At 38.9% G+C, this 27,002-nt stretch overlaps 1 protein-coding gene across 2 annotated transcripts; it reads right to left on the bottom strand.

Moving 5' to 3' along the window:
* Positions 1-1,874: 1,874 nt before the first annotated feature.
* On the bottom strand, positions 1,875-26,772 carry Cdkl2 (cyclin dependent kinase like 2). 2 transcript variants are annotated; one of them, XM_051198463.1, is made up of 12 exons: positions 26,750-26,772; positions 22,562-22,760; positions 17,282-17,476; positions 13,035-13,213; positions 11,660-11,772; positions 9,875-10,020; positions 9,413-9,501; positions 7,030-7,159; positions 4,890-5,188; positions 4,282-4,375; positions 2,283-2,406; positions 1,875-2,071 (listed from the first exon to the last, which is right to left on the bottom strand). In XM_051198463.1, exons 2-12 carry the CDS (start codon positions 22,727-22,729, stop codon positions 1,890-1,892), a joined length of 1,719 nt encoding a protein of 572 aa, XP_051054420.1. In that variant the 5' UTR covers positions 22,730-22,760; positions 26,750-26,772; the 3' UTR covers positions 1,875-1,889. The 2 variants fall into 2 exon arrangements, with proteins under 2 accessions (XP_051054420.1, XP_051054419.1); XM_051198462.1 differs by lacking the exon at positions 26,750-26,772 and adding an exon at positions 26,060-26,419.
* Between the last annotated feature and the right edge of the window lie 230 nt (positions 26,773-27,002).

Below are 27,002 nucleotides of genomic sequence, written 5' to 3'. Positions count from 1 at the left end.
GAGTTTATATGGAATCACAAGGGACCACAGATAGCCAAGAAGTCCTAAGGAGTAAGAGGAATGCTGAAGGCATTTCAACACAAAAATTCACACTCTACGGTAGTGAGGAAGATAACCTGGTACTGGACTAACAAGCACAAAGGCCAACGGAATCACATGGAGGACCCAGAAACAAAAAACAGAGCCAGACCCACTTAGTTCTTTACAAAGGAAGCAAAAACTACTTTGGGAAAAAGCCTATTCAATAAACAGAGCTGGCAGAACTAGATTTCTAACTGAAGAATAATTAAATCAGATTTTTATCTTCCACTTTGTACAAGACTCAATTTAAAATGAACCAAAGACCTTAACTGAAGCTTAGAAAAAATTCAAGGGATGCACTTCAAGATATTTAGGCAGGTAAGACCTTCTCAAATAGAACACCAGCAGCCCAGGCACTAACCCTCAGATGGGGCCAGCTGAAAACAAGTTTCTGTACAGCAAAGAAGACAGTTAGCAGAGTTACAAACAGGCCAGTGGGGGAGAGAAATCTTTGCTGGCTAGGATTCAGACAAAGGACTAACATCCAAAATTTACAAAGAATTACACAAATTAAATACCAAGGAAACAAAACTGCCAATCAACATATAAGCTAATGAATTGAAAGAAAGCTTTAAAAAAAAATACAAGCTGGGTGGTGGTGGTGCACACCTTTAATCCCAGCACTTGGGAGGCAGAGGCAGGAGGATCTCTGTGAGTTCAAGGCCAGCCTGGTCTATAGAGTGAGTTCCAGGACAGCCAAGACGGTTACACAGAGAAACCCTATCTCAAAAAACAAAAAACAGAGAGGGGGAGCTAATAACTACTTTTCAAAGTGTCCAATAACCCTAGCCAACAGGAAAATGCAAATGAGAACTGCTCTGAGATACCACCTCATGCTAGTCAGAATTTGAGAACTGGAGAGATGTGCAGAGAAAGGAGTCCCTACTCACTATTGGTGGGGGTTCAAACTAGCACAGCCATTGTGGAATCCAGTTTGGTGATTTTTCCAAAAATTGGAAGTAGAACTAGCAGATGACCCTACAATTTACTCCTGAGTACCCACACCCTACCATGGAGATCTTTGCACTCCCATGTTTACTGCTGCTTTATTCACTAAAGCAGAAAAATTGTAATCTCTAGCTAGCCATCAACAGATGAATACATAATAATTATATATATATATATATCTGATATATATATATATATATATATATATATATATATATATCAGAATTTCCTAGCTCTAAAGAAAAATGAAATTATAAAACTTGCAAGAAATGGATGGACTTAGAATGTATAATATTAAACAAAATCTCAGGGGAAAAAAAACATCACATTCTCTCTCACATGAAGAATCTAGCCAGTACCAAATGTATGTGTACATGTATACACATTCTTGTAAGTGTAACATAACATGAAGAAAAGAGAACAAGAAAGGCTGGGTACAAGGAAATGAGGAAGGACTGAATGCATGTGAATTATTAAAGATAATTGTTTTTCTAGTTCTAATTCTTCCCTGGATCTTTTGGTTTGGGTTGTAGATAAGTACGTGAAATATATTCGATATTTAAGTGTAAAATTTAATGTGAAGTGCCACGGCTTCCATTCTGAATGCTTATTCTAATTGTACAGAAGTTCATTAAGTTGTATAGATTTTTGGCCTGCTTAACTTTGGTATGTGATGTTTTTATTTGTTTGCAAGTTATTTAAAGTTTATTTTTTAAAAATTAAAGATAAAGGCTCCATCTCAAAAACTGAAAAGTGGATTACTTCAATTGGGAAGTGTTGTGGTAAATGGCTGTGTAAAAAAGTTCCATGTGTAATGAACTTAGAAACAAAACAGATCCCATATGAAACCTGCACAGTTCCTAAGAGCAAATTCCCCAGAAACACATTAAGTCCGAGAGACACCCGAGCTGCATCGAGCACAAGCATTTCCGCACCTGGTGTAACGCCATATTGGAAGCATGTTGGTCAATAGCAGCCAGAGAGGGGATTCGAGATTCTGAAACAGATTTGTTCTCCTTCTTTATTAGCCTAGAATTTCGAGCTAGATAAAAAAAGAAGCAGAAACATAATGAAAAAAAAAATTAGGAGCAGGTAGTTTCCCAAATTTATAAGTCTTATTATATACGAGTGAATGCACTAGCCTACTTAAGTATACAAATTGCTATTCATTTTTAACATTGTTAGTTTATTTAACTTACAATTTAGCAATATAAACAAAAGGGGTTGGAAAGAGTAGAAGCACATGAGCATACCTATTCCTTCTAGAGCTCTCAGTTCAGGAAGATGATTATAGTTTAGTTCGGGCAATCGCACATCTGCTTTGGAATATTCCTTCCTTTTCTTGTTTGCCTGAAGGAGGTACTTTTCACTAGAGACCTAATTATCAGAATGGTTAACACACATGAGTTAGCTTTAAGGTGAGCCAGGCTGTTAACTACTATATTCATACACTCAGATGTGTGCTTTCAAGGGTTGGAATAATAGAACTTTAAGGACATTACTGCCACAGAAAACAGTGTCACCAGCTAATTTATCAAACTTGCTAACAAGTACAAAATTTGGCTGTTTTCTAGTTTCTTTCCTCCCCTTTGCCAATCTTCACGGATGTCCCTGCAAGCAATAGGCAGCAGAAGATGGGCATGGCACCCTAGTCCTTTAAGCCAGCAGGGTCAGTCCTATACCACCGCCTGGGCTTTTCAGCAAACAGCTGCTGTTCTTTACCCTAACTGTGACCAGTTGGTCTTCATATACATCTCCAACCCTCAAGTTTACTGTCTCAGTATAATCTTGTTACTCAGTTTTTGATACCTATACCCCAAACCTTCTCAAACAGCTGTAGCAGGCTAAACATTACTGTAAGTGATGGGACGGATCAGTGAGGAAAACCATGGCAAAGAGATAGACAATATATCCATAAAACACACAGAGGGTATCAGGTATATACAGTGGAAGAAAACTAGGTAAAAAGAGGGTTTAAACAGTGATGCAGGACTAGATACCATACTAAGATGAGTTCAATAATGAATAAGACCTCAAAATAAGGTTTTGTATGGACTAAAGAGGACAAAAAGCATGTGTTGGATTATCTAGGGGAAGAATGTTCTCAAGAAGAAGAAGAAGAAGAAGAAGAAGAAACAGTAAGTGTAAGAGCCCAAAGGCAGGGGTATATCTGGCCATCAAAGGAAATCTGTAGTTGGAACAGATCGAGAAACAGGATAGACAGAGATGGAATACAGGATTAGGGACTTGGCTCGTGCAAGAACCTATTATATCTAGAAGGACTCTGGCCTGTACATAAAGAATAGAGGCCAACTGAGAGTTTTAATCAGAACAAAAGGTGGACTACTTGGTGCTGTCTTGGACCAGCATTCTGCAGTCTTTGCTGAGAGCAGTGATGCTTCCCAGGCTATCTCTGAACCACATATGTGCTTCTCATATTAAAATCAGCCATCACATTTGGTTGGTTGGCCTGTTGGTAGGTTTGGATTTTCAAGAAAAGTTTCTTTGTGTAACCCTGGCTGTCCTGGAACTAGCTCTGTAGACCAGAGTGGCCTTGAACTCACAGAGACCTGACTGCCTCTGCCTCCCCAAGTGCCAGGATTAAAGGTGTGCACCACCACCACCACCTGGCCTTCCACCATATTTTTACCTTGCTGATCTACTAGACCATGAACTCCACAAAGATTAAACCAATTCAGTTCCAGTGTCTTTTATATACAACAGGATGATTATAAATGTTTCTTAAGTGATTATAGAAAATACTTTCACTAAAAAAAAAAAAATCTAGTAAGGTAACAGACAATGTATCTTCTTGTTTGCTCTTTAACAAGAACTCAACTGCAAGCATTAGGTTAAGAAAAGTTATTTATAAGCTGGGCGGTGGTGACACACACCTTTGATCCCAGCACTTGGGAGGCAGAGGCAGGTGGATCTCTGTGAGTTCGAGGCCAGCCTGGTCTACAGAGCTAGTTCCAGGACAGGCTCCAAAACAATACAGAGGAAAAAAAAAGAAAAGAAACGTTATTTATGTTGCCGAAAATAAAGAGAATCTTTCATTCAGAGTTAGAAAATTTATTTAAACATTCAGAAATTCAAATTACAGCTATGACGAGATAGGATGGCATTGTATAACTCAGGTTTTATTCTCTGTCTCCAAATAAAACTCTTAATCCTTCACTCTCACACTTAAGACCAGTGCATGTCTAGAGGTGATGAGTTCTTGCTCTTTTGCTGCTGGGAACAGCTACTTACGGATGTGGCCACGTTCATATTATAAATCCCTGATGGAGAAGGTTGATTTGGTTTAACGAATGGATTACAATATTTCTTAGTTTTCTCATCCACTCTGGAAGAAATATTTTAAGTTAGAATCATTAATGATTATTTTCTCAAACACAAAATCAATGACATCATGCTACAAGATAGGCAGTTTGATCAGAATTTAATACCTAGTCTGAGATATGCAATGCAGAGAAACCTGGTGAAACAGCCTATACTGTTATGATATCCCTCAGGCTTCCCACAGCTGCACCCTTCAGGAAAATGCCAAAAAGAGGGTCTGAAGCCACTAAATGCTCACCACCATCCCATGCAGCAGCAGGTATCCAAAACTAATTAGTCCTCTTATAATAACAGCCTCTCCTGTTATTAAACATCTATAGATTCTCTTTATCGTAAACAACAGTGAAATCCTACTTTCTTAGGGCTCAGGCGAATTCTCTCCTTTTTTAGCAAACTCTGGTAATTTTCATCATAAGGTCATCATATTTAAACAGCTATTTTATAAGTAGAAATTGGATCCAGAATTCTGACAGTAGCAATGTAAACAAATTACAAGCATTTTTTTCCCTCATTCATACCTGTAACTCTGTACTCCAGGGATAGTCCCCATTCCAGCATTAATACCAGGAGTAACTGCAGAAAGATTGTGTGTGAGTGGAGGAATCGCCATGCCTGGATTTCTTGGGTGATCAATGTTGACATTGCTGCAGTCTCTGAGGCTTGTGGAAGGCAAGCCTTTGATGTGGCTTGTCCCATTGTCATGGAGAGAGCTGGCATTTGAAGCTCTACTTCCTTTTTCAGCTTTCTCACCATCAATTTTTGACCCTTTTATTTTAAGCACTTTAGAATCCTTGATTTTGGGATCAGCATTGGTATCCTGACCATTAATAAAGATGTTAAAACATTAACGATCTGACAAGAAACTTCACAGTCTTATTCTACCAAAGGAATTAAAATTAAATCAAGATTTTTATTCAAATAATGAAATACAAGAATGTATGTGATGCATACCAACTTTACAGATGATAGGAAGACACACAAATAAATAGATATGTCCATAGATGATTGATAGATGATAGATAGATGAAGACAACAGATAGAAAGGTAGATAGATGATGGATAGATGACTGATAGAGAACGGATGGATAGATAGATAGATAGGTAGGTAGATAGATAGGTAGGTAGGTAGATAGATACATACATACATACATACATACATACATACATACATACATAGACAGATAGATAGGCAGATAGGAAGGCAGGCAGGTCTGTGTCAATGGTTATACATTTCAGTAAGGAGAAAAACATAGAAGAGAAATAGATATTGCTGCATTTGTTTTTACACATTCAGAGTCAGCAAACATAAAATTGAAAACCCTTCTGTTTCACTTGATAGTAGTAGAAATGTTATCAAGAACAGACCCTGAGTAATTTAGCAGGAAAAGTAAACTTTTGCTGTTGTTTTGAGACAGGGTTTCTCTGTGTAGCCCTGGCTGTCTTAGAACTCACTGTGTAAACCTGAATGGCCTTGAACTCACAGAGATCCATCCACCTGCCTCTGCCTCTGAAGTGCTGGGATTAAAGACGTGAGCTACCACCACCCAGCCTAAAAAGTAAACACCTAACTAAATATCAGAATCACAAACTTAAAATGTTATGAAAATTCTGAAAGCAGTAGTACTTTCACTTCCTGTTATTACAGAAGGAAAGTAGACTACACTGGGAGCACTTGTCCCTGGGTGTGCACATGTTTGCTCCCCAGTACTGGCTGTACCTGGGCAGGGACGCCCAGTGTTCTTGGATGTGTGTGAGGAGCTGGAATTCTCTGAAGAAGTTGCATCTACATTGAAGATTGTGCAGACTGACTTTGGATGAGAAACTGTGGAGAGATGGATGTAGACCTGAAGACAAAGTTACCCTGGGTTATCTCAGTCCAAAGTCACCCTGGTTAGCTCAGTCCCTTTAATAGTCATTTAGATTCCATCTGATCCAGACCAGCAGATTGTATTGCAAAGAACAGTGGACCTCTATCCTCCACCAATACAAAGCTAAAGGTTGCAAAATAACATCTAAAAAGCACAGAAAGACTTCCTACCTGACTGTAGCCTACCTACCTAAACCTACCACTGTGTCTAGCAACCTTCATTCTGTGGCTTTAAAGTTCTCATATCAAAACATGTCATTCAGGGTAACTAAAACCCATGTTCCTGGGGCATGGTTACTCATCCTTGGCCCATAATATGCCATTTCCTTATGTCCTACACATCATTATTTTATGTGAGTTGACTTTCTAAGCAACACTACTCCACTTTCTAGTCCCTACTGAGCATTGAAAAGATAATATTTTAAGGGGTTTGTTGTTTTTTAAGGTAATGTCTATAGGAAAGAAATTATCTTTTTGTTTGTCTTTTTGCAACCAGGTTAAAGCTAACAATTTACCCAGTATTTAAAACTTTAAAATCATCATTATTGGGCTGGAGAGATGGCTCAGTGGCTTGTTGGTCTCCAGAAGACATGGGTTTGCTTCTCAGAACCCTCACAGTGGTTCACAAACCACCCAAAATCCTAATTCTAGAGGATCCAATGCCCTCTTCTGACTTTAACAGGCATCTAGCCTGTATGCAATCCACATACACATGGTCTAAATACACATAAAATAAAATTAATAAATATATTTTCCTCCACAAATTTAAGCCTTAAAGCATGAACATTTACCTGTACCATGAGTGTCTTTCTTTCTTCACCCAAGGTGTCATCTTTTTCTTTCTTTCTGTTTTGAGATTTTTTGGGTAAAGAGTTATTCCTGGCATCTTTCTCTATTTTTAACTGCAATTCTTGAGAAAACCTACATAAAAGTACATGTCTCAATTAAAATAAAATTACATAGGAAAGATAAACCTAGAAAAAATCAAGATAATCATTTAAGACTCAGTGTTACATTTACCCATTTTACTTAAAATGAAAAAAAAATCACATTCCATATTAATAGTTCCTAAAAAGCCTTTGGGGCATTGGAGAGTCTGGCTTGAGAATGTCTGTACCACCCTGTAAACACTGGTCCTGATGGCATAAAACAACAGTGAAGAAGCTGATGACATCCTGCCTACCAAGAACTGAAACACCTGTACCAAACCAGGCTAGCAGTCATTGCTTCTCACAGTCAGACAGTCAGAGCATGTGTGTGTGTGTGTTGGGGGCAGGGAAGGTAACTTAAGGATGCTCATAACAAAATGGTGAAAGGGGCTCATTTTATTAAAGCTAACTGAACCCTTGAACACCTCACTTCAGATTCTGTGTGATAAGAAAGAAGTTCCCACAGTCTGTAGTTCCACAGGCTGACTTAAGAGAAGCACTTGAAGGCTGCTCCGGCACAAGTCAAGCCACACAAGTTTTTCATGAAAAAAATTTACACTTGAAAGACTAACTGAAAAGCCATGCTTATTCAAATGAACAAGGTGAGCTAGGCATTGCAAGGAAGGCAATGATAATATTTATGTAAACAATAAAATTTAAACTTTCAGGCAAAAATTATAATTCTATTAACTTGGGATCTTAGAGGTCTTCCCATGGTTCAAAAGCTTTCTGATAAAATGGAATTTTTGATATTATCTAATGACATACCAACATTTTTAAGGTCCACATAATTCAACATTAACAATGTGCTTCAAATGATAAAAATATGTCATAAAAGCATGCACAGATAAAGCATCAATTCAGAAGATCAGACAAAAATAGATTTAATGCAACAGAGAAAGAAAAGTTCATTGGCATGGTTTAAATTTCACAGTGCATCCAGTCTTTTAGAGGAACGGAGAGATGGCTCAGCAGTTAAGAGTACTTGCTCCTTTTCTGGAAATCCCCACTCAATTCCCAGCACCCACGTCTGGTAACTAACAACTGTCTATTACTTCAGCTCCACAGCATCCAACACAGTCTTCCAGCATCTATGGGCATACACATATGACAGACAAACACACACACACACACACACATAAACATAAAGTAAATTTTAAATAAAGGAACTACTATAGCTGAGCTTGGCGTTGTGTCATACACCTGTAAATTCCAGCACTCAGGAGGCCAAAGCAGGAGAATACTGACTTTGGGTCTAGCCTGGACTAGATAATGAATTTCAGATGAGCCAGAAGTACAGTGTAAGATCCTGCCTGGAATAATTTTTTTAGAAAAAGAAGAAGGGAAAAGGAAAGGAAACAGGGAAGGGAAGGAGGAATGGAAGAGGGGGGGAAACGAAGGAAAAAACTACCAGTGCCAGACTTTGGTATAATATTAAAGTTTGACACAGAGAATCAAAGAATACTACATTACCTCAAAAGATTATTAAAATGCTCTTCCACTTTTCTAGCTATCTGTTTCTTCCAACTAAAACAAGGAACCACGGTTCACAAATGTAGGAATCCAGATACTTTGTATTAAGTTAGATTTCCATAGAGATTTGCAAAATGATAAAGCTTTGGGACTGGACAGACAACTCAGCAGTTAAGCCCTCTTCTGGTCCCCGGGAGTACCTTCATTCATGTGCACATACACAAATACAGATGCACATGAAACATATATTCAACATATATTTTATACTATATATATTTGTACTGCATACAGATAGATATCCAGCACTGCCACAGCCATCCATCTCCTGTTTCTTGTCTGGTCTACAGAGCTGATGCTAACATCTAGATGGCACTGGAAACCAACCATGGCAGCAGGGCTGGCATCCTCAAGCCTGGCACCTTAAGGACACAGCACATCAGCACACTGACAGGATGGGCAGCACCACTGGACCTGGTGTGGCACGAGTCCCGCAGCAACAGGAGATGGCACCAGAATGGTAGATGTCATCACAGAAGATAGAAAGAGAAATGCCAAAAGAGACTATTCCATGAAAACCAGCAGCTCCAGTCTGATGAACATAGGAAACCATCCCTAAGTGGTTACTGCTAAGGGTAAATGGAGTAGGCTACAGGTAACTGATATCGTGCAAAGGTGGTGGCAACAAGTAAGACCCTGTGACTGTGGTGGTGACTTCCCTGTTATCCTTGTTACTGCAGCCTGCAGAACACAGGCTAGCACTATGGTACTGTACCTCTCAGCAAATCCATCCATTTGGAAGAAGTCATGGTTTAAAAGGTCAGCACAGAAGGGCCTTTTGTCCGGGTCAATATGCAAGCATTTCTGAAAGATCAAGAGCATGTATGAGTCTTCTTCAAGAACAACTGTCTACATTTAGATTTCTTCTTTCTAGTCAATGAACAAAATAAAATACAAATCTCAATAGTGACCATCATGGTTTTTATGTCACAAAAATAGACCCAGCATCCAGTGTCTGTGGGTGTAAATTAATGCACAAATTCCTAAGAAGCAATCTTTCCAAGAAATAAATTTAACATTATCTGAGGAAATTGTTGACCTAAAAGATCAAGTAGGGAAGGAGGTTAGGAGAAAGGGAGAGAAGGATGGATGGAGGGAGGGAGAGAGGGAGACAGAGAGAGGCACACACATGAGCCAAGTCTCCAGACTATACAATTTTCCTGTCACAAAAAATTACCTTTGCTAAATTTATCACGACTTCAGGGAGCTTGGGGTAACGGCTCTCGAGGGGTTCTGTTTCTATGTCTTTGATCTCAGGCAATCTTACTCCAGCAAACACAGGGTTTTTATAAAACAGCTCCTGGTGTCTTGGAATTAAATTACCTGGGGAGAAAACCGGCATCCACCTTCGTCAGTACAGGCAACAGAAACGGTGAAAACAGCTAGTGGACAGTGGGACTCTCTGAGCATGCAAGATCAACCTAGACAGACTGTTACTGTAAAGGCACTTGGAAGTCTTTATAGTGGGCTTGACACGACGCAGCTCAAGAAAATGAACACTGCTTTTGTAACCTATCTGTCCAGAAAATAAAGCACATCTATAAGTGGAATACTTGTGAAGACACAGGACGGACATATGAAGAACGGTTTGTGCCACTCTAGATGAAACACTGCTGCTTCTGCTAACAGTAAAATGTTATCACATGCCCAAAACAATGAAGACAGAGTCACACAGGCAGAATCTAACTTAAATAAGTCAGCTCCTCCCTAAGAGAATTTAATGTTTATTCAACAGACTATGTCCCAATGTCTAAATTCAAATTTGACCATTTTAACTTTTTTCTCAACTTCAGTACCTATTATATCATGAGATATATAACTGAAAAAGTTAAATTGTATAAACGTTTTATTATAGTAACACACTATAAATACTATATAATACAATATTGAGGAAATAGTGAAAAGAATAATGTAAATATTCAGAACAGACACAACCCCTCTATTCTTCCTCCATCCTCCCTATAATACAGCAGTAACATGAAAATTCTACTGTAAGAAATCACATAATACTTAATAAATTCTTAATCTCAGAACTTAAAACCAAATAATTAAATTACTCCAAATGTCTTCCTATTATTTCTATTTTAAAACCTATCTTAAAATATGAATTTTATATTCCAACAAATGTAAGGCTCAGCGTCTAGCTCTGGAATTTCATCTGAAGCACTAAGAATGAAAAACAAAATCTGGGAAGCTAGGCACAGTGATGGACATCTGCAGACATAGCCTTGGGAAGCTAAAGTAGTAAAGACCGAGTGGCTTAGGTAGAAGAATGGAGAGTCTGGGGTTACCCTGCTATACAGCAAGACCCTAGTCTCAGAAAACAGAAGACAAAAATAAAATTCAAATGAAAGGCAGCATTAACTATCCCATAAGTCTCTGTGTCTCTCATCTTATCCTAGAGGTGAAGATAAGGATGAAGAGGGTATCTGGTAAAAAGTGATGATTACATCTCTGTCTAGGGAGCTGGAGGTGAGCATGATTCAGAACCAGGCTCCAGGACAGTAACGTTTTCTGAGTAAATGTGAATTCTCACTACACTGACTTATTACAACTCTTTCAGCCCTTAAAACTCAGCAGTGACTTCGAGCAATTCCAGGTAGTTGATTGTATGCTAATATATTCTTTGTTCAGATGATTTTTAAATTTTCCTGCCTATTAGGCTTATGATTCAATTTATCTTCAGAAAATATCTCCTTTTCTCTTACAATGATCAGCCTTGCTAGAGACTCAGAGGGTATGCATATGCACATGCAAGTGCACACATGCATTTGTGTGTGTTTGCATGTGTGCTTAGGTGCATGCGTGCAGTGTGTGTATATATGTGTGTGTGTGTTTCCTATTTGGTCCATACCTTCACCTAAAATAAGTATCACCTTTAATACACAAACAACTCTAAATAACAATAAAAACACACACAGGAAAAAACTGTAAAATATAAATCACAGGTGTATACTCTTACCTAAACATGTCATAATATGATGAAGCTGGTCAATGTCAGATTCTCCTGGAAATAGAGGTTGCCCCATGAGCATTTCAATGACCAGACAGCCAATGGCCCAGACATCAACAGCCCTGGAAAAAAAGTGAGGTGACATAAGACATGGCTTCCTGACTCCTCTCCCGTGCCTGCATCTTCTTGGCACTGAGAGGTAGTGGTGGCTCACACCTTTAATCCCAGCACTCGGGAGGCAGAGGCAGGCGGATCTCTGTGAGTTCAAGTCCAGCCTGGTCTACAAAGTGAGTTCCAGGACAGGCTCTAAAGCAATATAGAGAAACCCCGTCTGGAAAAACAAAAACAAAAGAAAGAAAAGAAAAAAAAAATCTAACCATTAAAGGAGAACGACTCTGAAAAGCCACACTGGTTATGCATATTTTATTCTGAAAATAAGACTCTGGCTATTTGCTCACTCTAACAAGGTCATCAGTGTAGTCCTTAGTACACTAAAAAAAAAAAAAAAAAAAAAAAAAACCACAGAAAAAAGAAGCGGTCACTGACAACAGAGTGACAACAAGAGCTGAAAGCTAACAGAATTTAAAATTGTCCTAACAATTATTCAGAACTAGAGTAGTATGTCAGCATGGAGCCAGCTACTTGAAAGTTGTCTGGTAATGGCTGAATTATAAAATACTACAAAAATTATAGCAGTGAGATAAAATGAAAACTCAAAATAATTCTAAAAAGATTACCGGATGTCTAATGTACTCAAAAATTACAGAAAACTTCTGACAAAAGTAAAATGCATAGCCTTCCCCTTTTGAAGAATTCATTTATAAAAACAACTTACATTTTAAAAATCTTTATATAATATTTTTAACCTCATGTTGCCTATTCTACCTCATGTAACTATAAGACTTCTCTAATCAATATTAACTTCTCTTTACAGATAATAAATATCATTTAACTTTAAATTATGTGTGTGGCTGTATGTACATAAGTGCAGGTGTCCAAGGAGGCTTGAGGCGAGCTACCCAATGTGGGTGCTGGGAAGTCAAGTGCCCTCTGAACTCTCTTAACCTCTGGGTCATCTCTCTAGGCACTAACAAATATATTTCTTTGTGACCATTAAAATTACTCAGGTTGTATTGCAAGCTTTTTGTTGATCTGTTCTGACATCCTGTGGAATAAAACCAGGATCTCACTGCCACAGGCAAGGACTCCACCACTGAGCCACACAGCCCTCAAAGGAATTTCCAAAGATAAAGCACTAGGGATTGCTTCAAACCCCTCATTAAACACTGAGCCCAGGCTTCCCTTCCCATGTTAAGTGGATCATCTGTTACACACGCCCCACTTCTGAAGAGATAGCCTCTGTGCCCTCACTGCTGACTCTTACTTGCCATACTTGACGTCACCAACCAGCAGCTCTGGAGCTCGGTACCATCGGGTGGCCACGTAGTCAGTGTAAACCTCCCCAGGAGCTGCCAATGTCCGTGCAAATCCAAAGTCACATAATTTCACAACACCAGACTGAGAGACTAATATATTCTCGGGCTTTATATCTCTGTGTATGATCTAAGACAAAAAAAAAAAAAAAAAAAAAAAACAAAGAGCATAAAACATGTTAAACCAATTAATTTGGGGAGGGGTAGCAGTGCCTGTCATGAGCAAGATACCACTGCCTGTCCCTGTAAGAGTGGAACGCATAGGAAGTTATTCTGGGGCGTAAAGCCCTTCAACCTAGTGGAACAAAAGAGAACATCACGTTTCAAGTGTTAAACTAGCAAAGACATTAAGTAAAATAGGCATCATTAACCAACAAATCAACGTTCAATTACTACTGTCAAAACCAAAGAATAAACCTGTTGTTGAAACTAGAGGTAGTCGAGGATATTTTTTATGGAAGAGATAAGCTTTATAATAGGTTTTTAATACAGTACTGTGTTAGCAAACACCATACATGTGTCAAGCCCTACATGAAGTTTTACATACTTTAACTTATTTTTACCACATTAGCCATGAAATGGGTGCCCCAATAGCTTCCACTTACAGGGGGCTGGGGATGGGTAGTAGAGGTATGGAAGCCTGAGGAGAAAGCAGGGAATGGGAGCATAACCTAGGAGAATTTGAGAGTGGAATAGGAAAAAAATAGTGTTCCTGTCAGGAAATGCCAATACTTTGATTAGAGAGAGGTCAGTTATCTCACCAAAAATGAAAACTTCTTTTCCATAGCTGGTTTGCCATCAGAACACCACTAATTCAAAAACAAAATGGAAAAAAAGAAGACTCCTAACACCATCGTCACTAGACATGTGAGTCAGATAAGCCACAGGACTGGCCACCTGATGGACGAATGCAGTGGAACAGACTCATAAGCCACTAAAAAGTGTGACAGAGGCTGCTGAGACAGGAGAAGGCTCCTTCATGTGTGCCTGGTTCTGAAACAAACTGAAAGCTGAGTGTGGACTGCAATCACTACGACATCTCCCTGCAGAAGTCTGAGAGAGAGCAGTGAACACTGCGTGACTATCTCTGGTACCCCAGGACACTGAGATTTCATCAAAACAGGATCACATGCCCAGTTCAGGATGTCTGTGTTGTCCTGACTGTTGCAGTTGATGTTGGTGAACTTGAAGCTGCTATCTCCAAGAATGAGCAGACCCATGAGCATACCCTTCTGGTTTACACATTTAGAATCAAGTAGTTAATTGTCTGTGTCAAAAAAAAAAAAAAAAAAAAAGGATTCCACTGAGCCATCCTACAGCCAGAAGAGATGGGAGGTAACTGTTAAGGAAATTATGAAAACTGGCTACAACCCTGGCATAGTGTTAGCACCTATGTTGATTTCTGGTTGGACTAGTGCCAAGCTCTATAGTTCAAGGGATGGAAAGTCACCCAGAATGATGCCAGTGCCAGCAGGACCACACCAACAGAAGCTTGTAGTTCCAACTAACAAGTCTTTGCAACTGCCCCTCCAAGATGTCTGCAAAGTTTGTGGCCAACATTACTGTCCCTGTGGGCCAAGAGAAGACTGGTGCTCTCATACCTGGCTTAAGTCAGTGTAACAACAAAAGCAGTCTGCTGAAATGCATCATTGAGTGAAGTTCTTCCTGGGGACAGTGTTAAGAATGTGTTTGTCAAGTAATATAGACATGGCTATGTTACTGGTGACAGCAAAAGTGATCCACCAATGGGAGCAGCTGGCTTCACTGCCCAGGTGACTACCCTGGACTGCCCAGGGCCAAATCAGTGCTATGCAGCTATTCTGGATAGTCATATAGCTCATAGCTTACAAGCTTGAGGAACTTAAAGAAAATTTTGAATGGCATATGGAAGCAGTATACAGTCTTCATCAGAAACCACGTGGTGGTGGTACATGGCTTTAATCCCAGCACTTGGGAGGCAGAGGTAGGCAGATCTCTTAGTTCAAGGCCAGTCTGGTCTACAGAGTGAGTTCCAGGATAGCCAGGGCTACACAGAGAAACTGAAAGGAGACCCACCCTGAATGTGAGGGGCATATTCCACGGGCTGGGGTCCTGGCCTGAATTGAAGGGAGCAAGCAGGATGAGTACCAGCTTATTTCTCTGATGCTGACTGCCATGCAGTGTGACCAGCTGCCTCCCGTTCCTGTGCTATGACTTCCCTGCCATGATGGACTATACTCTCAAGTGTGAACCAAGTCAACCCTTCCTTCCTTAAGTTGTTTTGGTCAGTTATTATGTCACAGCAACGAGAAAATTACTAATATGCTAATACTTCATACTGATTCAATTTCCTGCATGTATGACATTGTTATTATACATCATGTAGTCTGTTCCTGTGATAACATATCTCTGATTTATTAATCTGGCATTCAGTTTCCTGAGCATGATTAATGTGAATATTCATGATAAAAACAATGTCAAAGCTAGATTTCTCAAAAATCAGTCTTCTGAGACTGGATCATCAATTTAGAAGATTCACAAGTAAAGCCAATGTTTCCCTAAGTTTGAACTAAACTAGATGTCTCTATTGAATAACTGATATATACATATACACAGATATAGTCACCCTGAACTATACCATAATATAATTACATAATGGGAGTAGACAAGACCCTAAAAACTGAAGATGATAAATAAAATGAAAACAATTGAATGTTCAGGTAGCTATTTTCTCTTTTACTTACTATTTATTTATATTTCAGTGTGAGCATAGGTCAGTCAGTGAAGACCCAAAAAGTGCACCAGATCTCCAGAAGCTGGAATCAGTTGTTTTGAGCCACCTGATGCAAGTGCTAGAAACCTAACGCAGGGCCTCTGGAAGAATATCGAGCATTTGTAACTGTGACACCATCTCTCCATCCCCTACTTGTATATTTGCTGAGAGAAGAGTCTCATGTAGCCTAGGCTGACCTCCAACTTGCTACTTAGCCAAGATTGGCTTCTATTGTCCTGGCCTCTACCTCCCAAGTGTTGGGATTCCTGAAAGGTATTACCATTCCTGGTTTATGGTACTTGGAACCAAACCCAAGCCTTTGTACATACTAGGCAAGCACTCTACCAACAGATAGTCTTCAGTTCTCAAACTATATACCACTATCACTCTTGATGACTGTAATCACAAAACACTATTATATAAAATATTTTGTAAAAAAGTGTATGTTGAGTTATTCGTTTTATGCCCTATAGGTGCTATTTTTTTCTAGATGTGCTTTTCTATGCCATCCAAAAGACAAAATAGAAAAGAAAAAGTTGCTACAGACTAGATGAGAAGAACAGAGATTTTCATGTTCTTGTACTTTACAAGTAAGCAGGAAAACATGAGTCAGTAAAACATAGTTCCTTGGTGTATACTTCAAATTTACCAATTTCATTCAGCAAATGTTATGTTTAAAAGGACAAAAATGATCAATAAACAGACATTTAAGTTTAGTTTATAAGCCATTCTAGGGGGCTAGAGAGATGGCTCAGTGGGTAAAGGTACTTGCCACCAAGCATGACAATCTAAAACCAATTTCCAAGATTTACATTGTAGAAGACAACAGATCCTGCAAGTTATACTCTGACATGTACACACTGACATATGCACATACACAACAAACTGGTATTCAAAAGTATACTGATGTCTTCAACTTACTTTAAAATGCATTAAGTATTAGAGATTAATAAGGCTGGGTGATAATGGCACATGCCTTTACTCCCAGCACTCTGGAGGCAGAGGCAGGAGGATATCTATGAGTTCAAGGCCAGCCTGATCTACAAAGTTACACAGAGAAACCCTGTCTTGAAAAACCAAAACAAATAAAAAATAAATAAAAATAGAGAATAGATGAACAAAGATTATAAAATTAGCTCACAGACTATAAATATTAAGTAACTATAGCAAACTATTAAATACATAATATAGCTAGTAAGAAGAGGGTGTCTATTGTGTATCCTTCCAACTTCTCAGTAGGGTCTACCATTTTTTTTTATAAATACCATTCTTTAGAAAATGTTCATGTCATTTATTATGACACATGAAAATCAGCAATAGCAGAGTTATATAGTTCATTTAAATTATGTTACTTGTTCAATCTCAAAACAAATATTTCATTAAACTAAGTCACTATTATCTAGACAGTGAAAGACTGGCAAAATAAGCATCATCTCTAATACTTACATTGTGACTGTGGCAAAATCCAATTCCATTAATAATCTGAAACAAATACTTTTGAACTACTTGATAGTCTAGTCCATTTGGAAATAGTTTCAAGTCATCAAGAATCGTGTGGTCAACAAATTCAAAGACTAGGTACCAACGTTTCTTTTTCTTACATACTTCCAACAGATTCACCAAATTTTCATGCCTCAGTTGCTGTTATAAAAAATGCAAAATAATTTTAGAAGGTCAAGTTATGAGCAATTAACTACTATTTAAAAGATGCTAGTATAAGAAAATATGTAAATAAAGCACATAAACAGTGCATACTATAAAAGTATATTCAAGTTCTAAAACAACAATCTAGGAGCATATTGTTCCTTCTCCTCTCAGAGAATACAATAAAGCCAATGAGAAAAAGAAACACTGACAAGTACCCCTAGAACTGAATGTCACCAAAGATTAGCAACATAAGGGAGACAGTAACAACCACACAGAGACAGTTGCTGGAAAGAATCTATCAGACAGGTAAAAAAATCATTAGGAAAAAAATCAGAAATTACAAATTCAGAGAAATTAAGGCTAACATAATTTAATTGTATACTCAGCACCATGATATAAAGAAATGAACAGAACCCTGGTAGATTTTTGTTACCGACAGCAAAATCCTGTCCTCTCCCCTAAATGAACCTCTTATTGATAGATACTCCAAAAGTACTATATTATCATAAAATTAAAAGTATTCAAGGTACTGAGGGAATAGCTCAGTAACAGGTAACTTGTCTGACATGAGTGAGGTCCTGGGCTCAATCTCTAACATAAAACAGGAAGGAAGAAAGTGAGGGGTGGGGACAGATGGAAAGGTGGGAATTATTCCAAGCTCTGTTCAACAATGCTATAAGGGAAGAGTAAGACAAAAAGCAGGTTGACACTAAATGTAAATTTAAAAAGTATTGTCACCGTTGAAAGGAAGAAATCACTAGAATATGTGATCTAGTAATATGACAGCCATTCAAATTGCATTTAAGTAAAACAAAAAAAAGGATGATTTTGAAAATGGATAACTTATCAATTTTATGTAGGAACAAACCTTATCAAATATGGGCATCATGGCAATGAAACAGAAAGTATACATTTAATTTTATTTTCACTTTCTGAAATAGTCTCTATTACATAGGTCTGACTCATAGAGATCCATCTCATCTGCCTCTGCCTCCTGAGTGATGGGATTAACGGCATGTGCTACCGCACCTGCTATAAATATTTATTTTAAAAGTGCAATAAGACAGACAGATAACTTTTCATGGGAACAATGAGACAACAGAAAAGTGGTATCAGATTCTGAATATAATGCAATTAACTTGAAGAATTCTGTTTTTTGTGGATATAGGTTTTTTAAAAAACAAAGAACTAAAATATTGTTTCAGACTGACAAAAAATGAACACCATTCCTTGCTAAATTATCTGCTTTAAAGAAAATAATGGATTTAGTTCTTTGCTTTCATTTTTACTTTTAGGCAGAGGTTTGAGTAGCCTTTATCCTCTTAGATCAGCCTCCCATGTACTGGGATTATAAACCTGAGCTACAAGGATTGGCTAAATAATTTATTTTAAAGCAAGGAAAGAGATCCCAGGTAAGAGGCTAAAAAACAGGGAACATGGAAGAGTAATGCAAAAGATGAATTTTAATATATCCCAATAAATGCCAACTATAAACATCTAACAATACAGAGATTTAAAATACATGAACCACATATATCTCTTATAAGGGGAGAGGGAGGAAAAGGAGGGAGTTAGTACAGTAACAGAGCCCCAGGCCACAGCAGGCCCCAAGACTTAGTACACCAAGTCCATGATGGAAGTATCATGCAGGACATAAAACTCAGCATATAGATAGCACCACCTGCCAAAATTAAAATGAAGTCCTAATCCATCCAAGTCTATAGTACTGGGAAAGTCTCTAAATGCTTTTTGGCTTCTATAGTTCTGCTTCTGGCTGGCTGTTCTGGTTAGCTGAAGTATGTTAACCAAGGACATGTGCTTAAAAGCTCACCCTGGGAAAGGCTTGGGGCTACATCCAGTGTAGTCTATGGCTGGCTAATAAAGACTTTCTATTGGCTTAAACTCGTGCCCAAGCAGTCTTCTCTGGTGACTACCCCACAACAAGTGCAGTTAAAAAGTCTATAATCTTCATTGCAAAAGCAGCCTTTTGGGATATTAGTAAGTTAAAGCTGTATAGTATTTCATATAATTGCTAAAAGACAGGCAAAATAACAAGTGATAAAAGAATCGAAGAAACTGTATAAAAGGCAACCAGAAACTAACAAATAGAAATCTAGATAGCAGTATTAAGTGTTCTGTGGAGAATGAGTTGTGATAGCCATGCATTTGGTTTAGAGTGAGCCTATTAACTAAATAGCAAGCAAAAGAAAAGAGAGAGAGAGAGAGAGAGAGAGAGAGAGAGAGAGAGAGAGAACAAATCATCAGACAGCAAATAGATAGAAACAGCAGATAGCAATACATCTTCAAATCAGGCGCTTATAACACCACAGAAACGGGTGAACCAGCTAGGGCAGCCAGCTGGAATTCCCAACTGTGAACATTGTTTTGTGGCTATATATGGATTATATTTTGTAGTTTAAAAGGCATTTTTAAAAAATACTACAAAGTGGTAATTCAATAACTGAGAATAATGACCCATTGAAAAGAGAATCTTTTAATTAAACAAGAAATCATAATAATCATTGCCTAAGATTGTACAGTTAGCAAATACATTAATGGGGGGTATGCAAATTATGAGAATCAGTAAGGAAAAGTTAAATATGCTAATTGGAGTTCAAAACACTAGGAAGGGAATGGACAGAATGATAAATAAATACTAAGAATTTTCTAAGCAGGTTAAATTAAAAGATATCCACTAGAAGCACCATAGTAGGGACTGGAGAGATGGCTCAGTGATTAAGAGCACTGGCTGCTCTTACAGAGGAGCTGGGTTCAATTTCTAGCATCCACGTCATGGCTCACAACCATCTATAACTCCAGTTCCAGGGGAATCCAATCTTTTTTTCTGGCTTCTGCTGGTAACACAAACACACACACACACACACACACACACACACACACACACACACACACACACAAATGAAAAACACCCATATATTTAAAATAAAAATAAATCTTAAAAAAAAACAAAGCACAAACAAAGAAAAACACTAAGCATGGTAGCTCACACCTTAAATACTAGCACTCGGGAGGCAGAGGCAGGTGGATCTCTGAATTCCAGGTCAGCCAGGTCTACAACTAGAGCTATATGAGACCGTGTCTCAACAAAACAGAACTTGAATAAGCTCATGTAACTAGCACATGAATGAAGAAAAAGGGAAATTGAAATCACTCTAGAGTGAGATAGCTCAGCTGGTGATGGTGTTTGCTGTCAAGCCTGAGGCCCTGAATTCAGTCCCCAGGCCCCGCATGGAGGAAGGAGAAAACTGAATGCCATACTCACAAGCTCACACATACATACACTGCACATGTCACACAAATAACGTAAGAATAGCACCCCAGCAAGCTCCCTGATCCTTCTCTGGTCACTGCCGACTCCCTCCCCTGCTGAAAAAGCAAGTGACCCTGAACTTGCTGGGAATAGAGTAATGTTTACTAGTATCGTCTCTTTGGCTTTAGCTACTTATATTTTCCTATTTGAGGATTTTTTTGTTTTTGTTTCTCAAGACAGGATTTCTCTGTGTAACAGCTCTAGCTGTCCTGGAACTCACATGTGTCACCATGCCTGGCCCTTACTTAGGTTTTAAAATTTCATTTTAATGTATTTTTATAATATATAATCACACATAAGTGCATTTTAATGAGTATAGCCAACAAAAATTGAGAGGAAAAAACACCCAGACATCAGACTGGCAAGATAGCCAAATCCCTAATAAAACCTCTAGTCACTGAGTTCCTGATGAATTTTCTATGTAGGTGTTATTCCATGTGTTGTCATGACACATTGCTGGAAGAAATGAGCATATCACTGGGAGAGGACTCTCTTGGAAGCTTGTCTGTGTTTCCTCTGAATTTCAGTTCTTGTCACTCTAACCTGTGTTGCTTGTTGAGGCAGAGTTTCTCTACATAGCCCTGACTGTCCTGGAACTGGCTATGTATACCAGGCTGGATAATAGAATATTTTCTATAAATTTGCCAAATACAAATAGACTGGATATTGTAACTGTAACTCTTATTTGATAGCTGTTTTAGTGTATATAATTTTACTGTGTTAAAGTTAAAACCTTCCTTTTAATTAAATAAAAAGGGGGAAATGTTATCAAAAAATCTTTTTGTACACTGTGAATATGTGTTGCTTTCCTTGGTTTAATAAAGGGCTAAATGACCAATAGCTAGGTAGACAGGACTTTTAGACAAAAAGAGGGCTTGAGGATGAAGTCTCAAGAGATGTGAAGAAAGAGAAGATGAGCATGCGGTACTGAGATAAAGTACTGCCACACAATAAGAGTGCAGATAAGAAATATGGGTTGCCAGGCAGTGGTAGTGAATGCCTTTAATCATAGCATTTGGAGGCAGAGGCAGGCAGATCTCATTGAGTTCGAGGCCAGCCTGGTCTACAAAGTGAGTTCCAGGACAGCCAGGGCTATTACACAGAGAAACCCTGTCTCAAAACACAAAACAAAACAAAAAGAAATATGGGTTAATTTAAGAGCCAGGTAGTAACATTCTAAGCTATTGGCCAAGCATTTATAATAAATAAGTCTCCCTGTCCATTACTGGGGATCCAGTGGTCCCAAAGAAAAACCTGACCTACAGTTATTGTTGCCTCTTTTGAGAGAGGGTTTCTTTATACAGCCCTGGCTGTCCTAGAACTTGCTATGCAGGCCAGGCTGACATCTGGCTTGCAGAGACTTGTCTGCCTGTGCTTCCCTAGTGCTGTGACTACAGGCATGCACACCAAGTTCAAATTTTGTTAAAAACAAGACACATATAAAAACACAGGGCTAGGAAGACAGCTAGTCAGCAAAACACAAGAGCCTAAGTTGATCCTCAAAACATACATAAAAAGTCAGGTATGGTATCGAGTGATGGGAAGGCGAAGACATGAAGACTAGGGCTCACTGGTCAGTCAGTCTACTCTACTTGGTAGTAACACTCAAGGCTGCCCTCTGGCCTCCACATGTATACACATGGGTGCACCCCATACACACACACACACACACCACAGGGATATTTTTCTGCAAATGCAACACAATCTTGAACAAGAAGTAACTAATCTTTTGCGTTGGATGCACTTACCTTTAGTAACTTGATTTCTCGCATAGCAATTTTCTTCACCATTTTGTCATCATCGCTCTCTAAGAACTTCTTAATGGCCACAATTCGTCCACTGTCTTTGTTCCTACACTTCATCACCATTCCATAACTCCCTTCTCCAACCAATCCTAGGTTCTCATATTTTTCCATTGTAATTTAAACCCAGTAGGAATTTCTCTAGCTGTGGGAATCAGAACATAGGGTTAACAATGTTGGGTGCGTCAATTTCCTCCAATCTCCTGGCAAATTCACTCTTGTGAAATTGTTTCCCTTGTTACAGCAAGTCACTATCTTTGCAGCTATCTATACTGTCACCATTTCTTACCATTCCCACATGCAGCTAAGCTTTCAAAGTGTTTGTACGTTTTAAAATGGCCACTAACTTCACATTTAAATTGTATAGATTCAAATTAACAAATTAAATTTATTTTTAATTATATGAAGCAACAAGCTATCATTCGAAATAATTAGAGTTAACAAAACACAGTCCTTTTCCCTTCAAGATGCAAAGAGTACAACTGAATTTGGTTTTCATGAAAATCAAAAACGTTTATGCCGGAGCTGGAGACATGGCTCAGCAATTAAGAACATGGACTGCTCTTCCAAGGGACCTGGAGTTTGGTTCCCAGAACACTCACAGTGGACCACAATCAGCCAAACTCCAGTTTCAGTGGACCCAACACCTACTTCCGGCCTCTACAAGCATTAGGCACAGGCATGGATACTGATGTACATATATATGTGCAGAGAAAATACTCCTGCAAATAAAATAAAAATAGATCTACTGAGCACAATAGCACACGCCTTTAATCCTAGCACTTGGGAAACAGAAGCAAGTAGGTCTCTTAGAGTTTGGGGCCAGCGTGGTCTAAAGAGTGTTCCAAACAGGAGGGTTATATAGAGAGACCCTGTTCCAAAACCAAAAATTAAGACAAAACAAAATAAATCTTAGAAAATTTTATACAAGATTCAAAAAAACCAAATTGGAAATCTCCATTCACTTTTCACTTAATTATAAAAAATTATCATGTCAGGCAATGGTGATGAATGCCTTTAAACCCAGCTGTCAGGAAGCAGATGCAGATGGATCTCTGTGATTTCGAGGACAGCCTGGTCTACAGAGCAAGTTCCAGGACATCCAGGATTCAAAGAGAAGCCCTGTCTCAAAGAAGGAAAAAAAAAAAAAAAAAAAAAACCAACACTTTTTTTTTCCTCTTGCTCTTTTTTCTTTTTACTTTTAGTGCATTGGTGTTTTCTTGCATGTATGTCTCTGTGAGAGCGTCAGATCCCCTAGAATTGGACTTATAAACAGTTGTGAGTTGCCATGTAGATGCTTGGAATTTAACCAGGGACCTTTGGAAGAGCAGCCAGTGCTTTGTTTTGTTTTGTTTCGTTTTGTTTTCTGAGACAGGGTTTTTCTGTGTAGCCCTGGCTGTCCTACAACTCACTTTGTAGACCAAGCTGGCCTCAAACTCAGAGATTCGACTGTCTCTGCCTCCCAAGTGCTAGGATTAAAGATGTGCACTGCCAATGTCAGTCTCCAATACAGCCAGTGCTCTTAACCACTGGGCCATCTCTCCAGATCCTTCTCTGCTTTTCTTATGGTACTGACTAAATTACTAAACTTAAGTCACTTAAATTTTGTAGACATGTTTTTTTTCTATCTTACTATAAGACATTTTCTGAATAAACTCAATCACAAATTGAATTTTATGTTATCATTAATTGATGAAAATCCACTAATCAGTTTTCATATTGCATCCTTTTTAAAATTTATTTATTAATTCATATACAGCAATCTGTCTGCAGGCCAGAAGAGGGCACCAGATCTCATTACAAATGGTTGTGAGCCACCATATAATTGCTGGGAATTGAACTCAGATCCTCTGGAAGAGGATCCAGTGCTCTTAACAGCTGAGCCATCACTCTAGCCCTGCACATTTTCATACATAAAAAAAAAAAATCACTATTTTAAGGTTGGAAATGTGGCTCAGTGGTAGAATGTGTGCTTAGGGTGAGTGTGAATAAATACTTTTTAATATATATATATATATTACATATATATATATATATATATATATATATATATTACACTTGACTCTGCATCTTAAGTGCTGAGATTAAAGGAGTATGCCCCCCATGCTCAGCATAAATTTTATTTTTAAGTATGGTTTTGAAATATAAATTCCAGTAGCCAGATCCTACTTTGGTTTCAACAGAGGTTCGGGAGGGCTTAAACATTAGCTAAGTTTATATTCAAATGACTCAGTTGAATTCTTAAAGCCTGATCATACAAAACCCTTATCCCAAACCTTTGGAATGAAAACAATTCCTTCCTCTTAATATTGAGAACTATGGTGATCAAAAGCTAACTTACCCAAACTGTAAGACAGTTGAGTTTTACTGGCTTCTCTATCTGTATATGAACAGCAAAGGTGAAACACACACACATACACCAAAAACAAAAAAAAAAAGTCTTTTTATTCTACAAAATTATGATAATCCGAAGTTGTTTATTTTACATTTTCAACACTTGACATTTAACAGTTTGAGGTTTTATGAGAAGAATGAGGCAGAGACAGAGAGGGGGAGGGAGAGAAAGAGAGGAATTAACCCAAGTCCTCCAACAGGCTAAAAGGCGTTCTTTCTACCATGGAACTACACCATCCATCACCCATGTTTTGCAAACTGTAAATGTAGGTAGACATAAAAGACCAAAAGCATGAAGGTGAACATCAAACTCAAAATCCTTCACTATTTTATTGCCAGTTTGGGTATTAGATTCTACTAAAAACTATTTGCAGTGTCACAGACACTGACTTCCAGACTTTTTAAATTCTTATTTAATTACTTTTTAATCAAAAGGTTATATTTGGAAAAGTCTTCAAATTTAATTCTAATTAGCCCAGTTTCTAGCCTTCCTTCCATTAAGTATCTATTATAAAAGAGTAAGCTTCAGACCAGCAAGATCAATAATACAAATAGCTGGAATCTATAGCCTGGATTGTTTTAGCATATTGTAACTGGCATCCTGGAGATTTGAAGATGCAAATCGAACAAAACAAAAATTACTTTAAGCATTTCTACAGAGTTCTGAAAGATATCATAAACTAGTATTATACATGCAGACTACTACTCCAGGTTTATTTTCCCAACCAACTGCACAAGTGGACACAATACGTTCAGCACACCTAATTGTTCAAGTAAGCCATGGCAAGTAATACCTTAAAAGTATCACAGCCTAAAACATGCCTTGTTTCCTCAGTAACTTATAATCCACATTTTTTTCTTGCCTTCCACTCTTAAACCTATAGATATCTATCATGCGACACACAAAAAAGAGAGCCTGGTACGATGGCACTATAGGATCTGTGCCACACAATCATACTGTTCAAATACCACCAATTTTCTTTGGTTAAAATCAGACTGAAATCTTTTATATATAAAAGAACGAGATAACAGGGCAAGTATTATACTTACTATTTTTTCCAAACCCTTCACATAGAAAGAGCCAAAGGTTTTCAACTTGGAAACAAATTGGAGGTGATATGCATCTCGCTAGCAGATCTAAAAGATGCTTACTAGCAAACTAGCAATCCCAGTATTGGGATTTTCTCTGCGGACGCAGTTACTGGTCCTAGGTGGAGCAGGTAGAGAGGCAGATTGGCTTCTGCCCTCCACAAGCTCACACTTCCGAGGACCTCGGGCCGCATGCTGCCGTCGTCAAGGCAACGACCTCACTCGGTCCCCAGCCATAGGCAGTCTCCAGAGAGAGGAAGGGCCCGTGTCAGAATTCGTCCACGACAGGCACGGACACCTGCACCTGTCAAGGCCAAGAGCTGCAGGAAAACCAGCTAGGGCAAGACACGGCCTGCCGAAAGCCCTGCGGTCGCTCAGCTCGGGAGAGCAGCACCACTCCAAGTAACCCTGGGCGAAGGCGTTGGCCAACCAGCTGCAAGGGGGCGGCTCTCACCCGCCCGGCCCGCCCCGCGTGCGCCGGAGCCTCCCTGATTCTGATTGGCCTAGCCCTGTCGTCATGCGCTATGATTGGCTCCGCTCCATCCCACCCCGCCCCTTCACCTGGAGCCCGCAAGTTCGGTCAGCTGACGCCCGGGTCGCCACACCTACAGTCTTAAGTTTGTAGGGACCTTTCTGCCAAAGCCAGGCTACCTCTGCTCTCAAGGGGTTGCAGGTTACTCGAGTGGCCACGCTGAGGGAGAAGGTGGCAGTTATGGGTGGACTGAGGAGACCATGAGATATCCAAGCTTGCCGACCTGGGGCTCGACGGAGCGCGGACCCCACCCAGGGGAGGTTCCGCCCAGCTGAGATTCCTCACTTCCTTTCGGTTCCGGGCGGTGGAGAGTTGACTAGTAGGTGGTTTAGCAGAGGCAGGTAAATGATGTTATTGGATAAAAGCCTTGAC

The sequence above is a fragment of the Phodopus roborovskii genome, unplaced genomic scaffold (genome assembly GCF_943737965.1).
Source record: "Phodopus roborovskii unplaced genomic scaffold, PHOROB, whole genome shotgun sequence".
Classification (NCBI taxonomy): domain Eukaryota; kingdom Metazoa; phylum Chordata; class Mammalia; order Rodentia; family Cricetidae; genus Phodopus; species Phodopus roborovskii.
The sequence above is the reverse complement of the archived record's forward strand: the minus strand, read 5'-3'. Positions and strand labels throughout refer to the sequence as shown.

What these genes read in the sequence shown, in the direction of transcription:
- Cdkl2 (XM_051198463.1), bottom strand. Translation starts at nt 22,729, where the DNA reads ATGGAAAAATATGAGAACCTAGGATTGGTTGGAGAAGGGAGTTATGGA. An exon ending in GGTGACGTCAAGTATGGCAA is followed by an intron (nt 11,773 to 13,034) that starts GTAAGAGTCAGC and finishes CTTTTTTTCCAG; the next exon opens with GGCTGTTGATGTCTGGGCCA. An exon ending in CCTGGAGTACAGAGTTACAG is followed by an intron (nt 4,376 to 4,889) that starts GTATGAATGAGG and finishes TATTTCTTCCAG; the next exon opens with AGTGGATGAGAAAACTAAGA.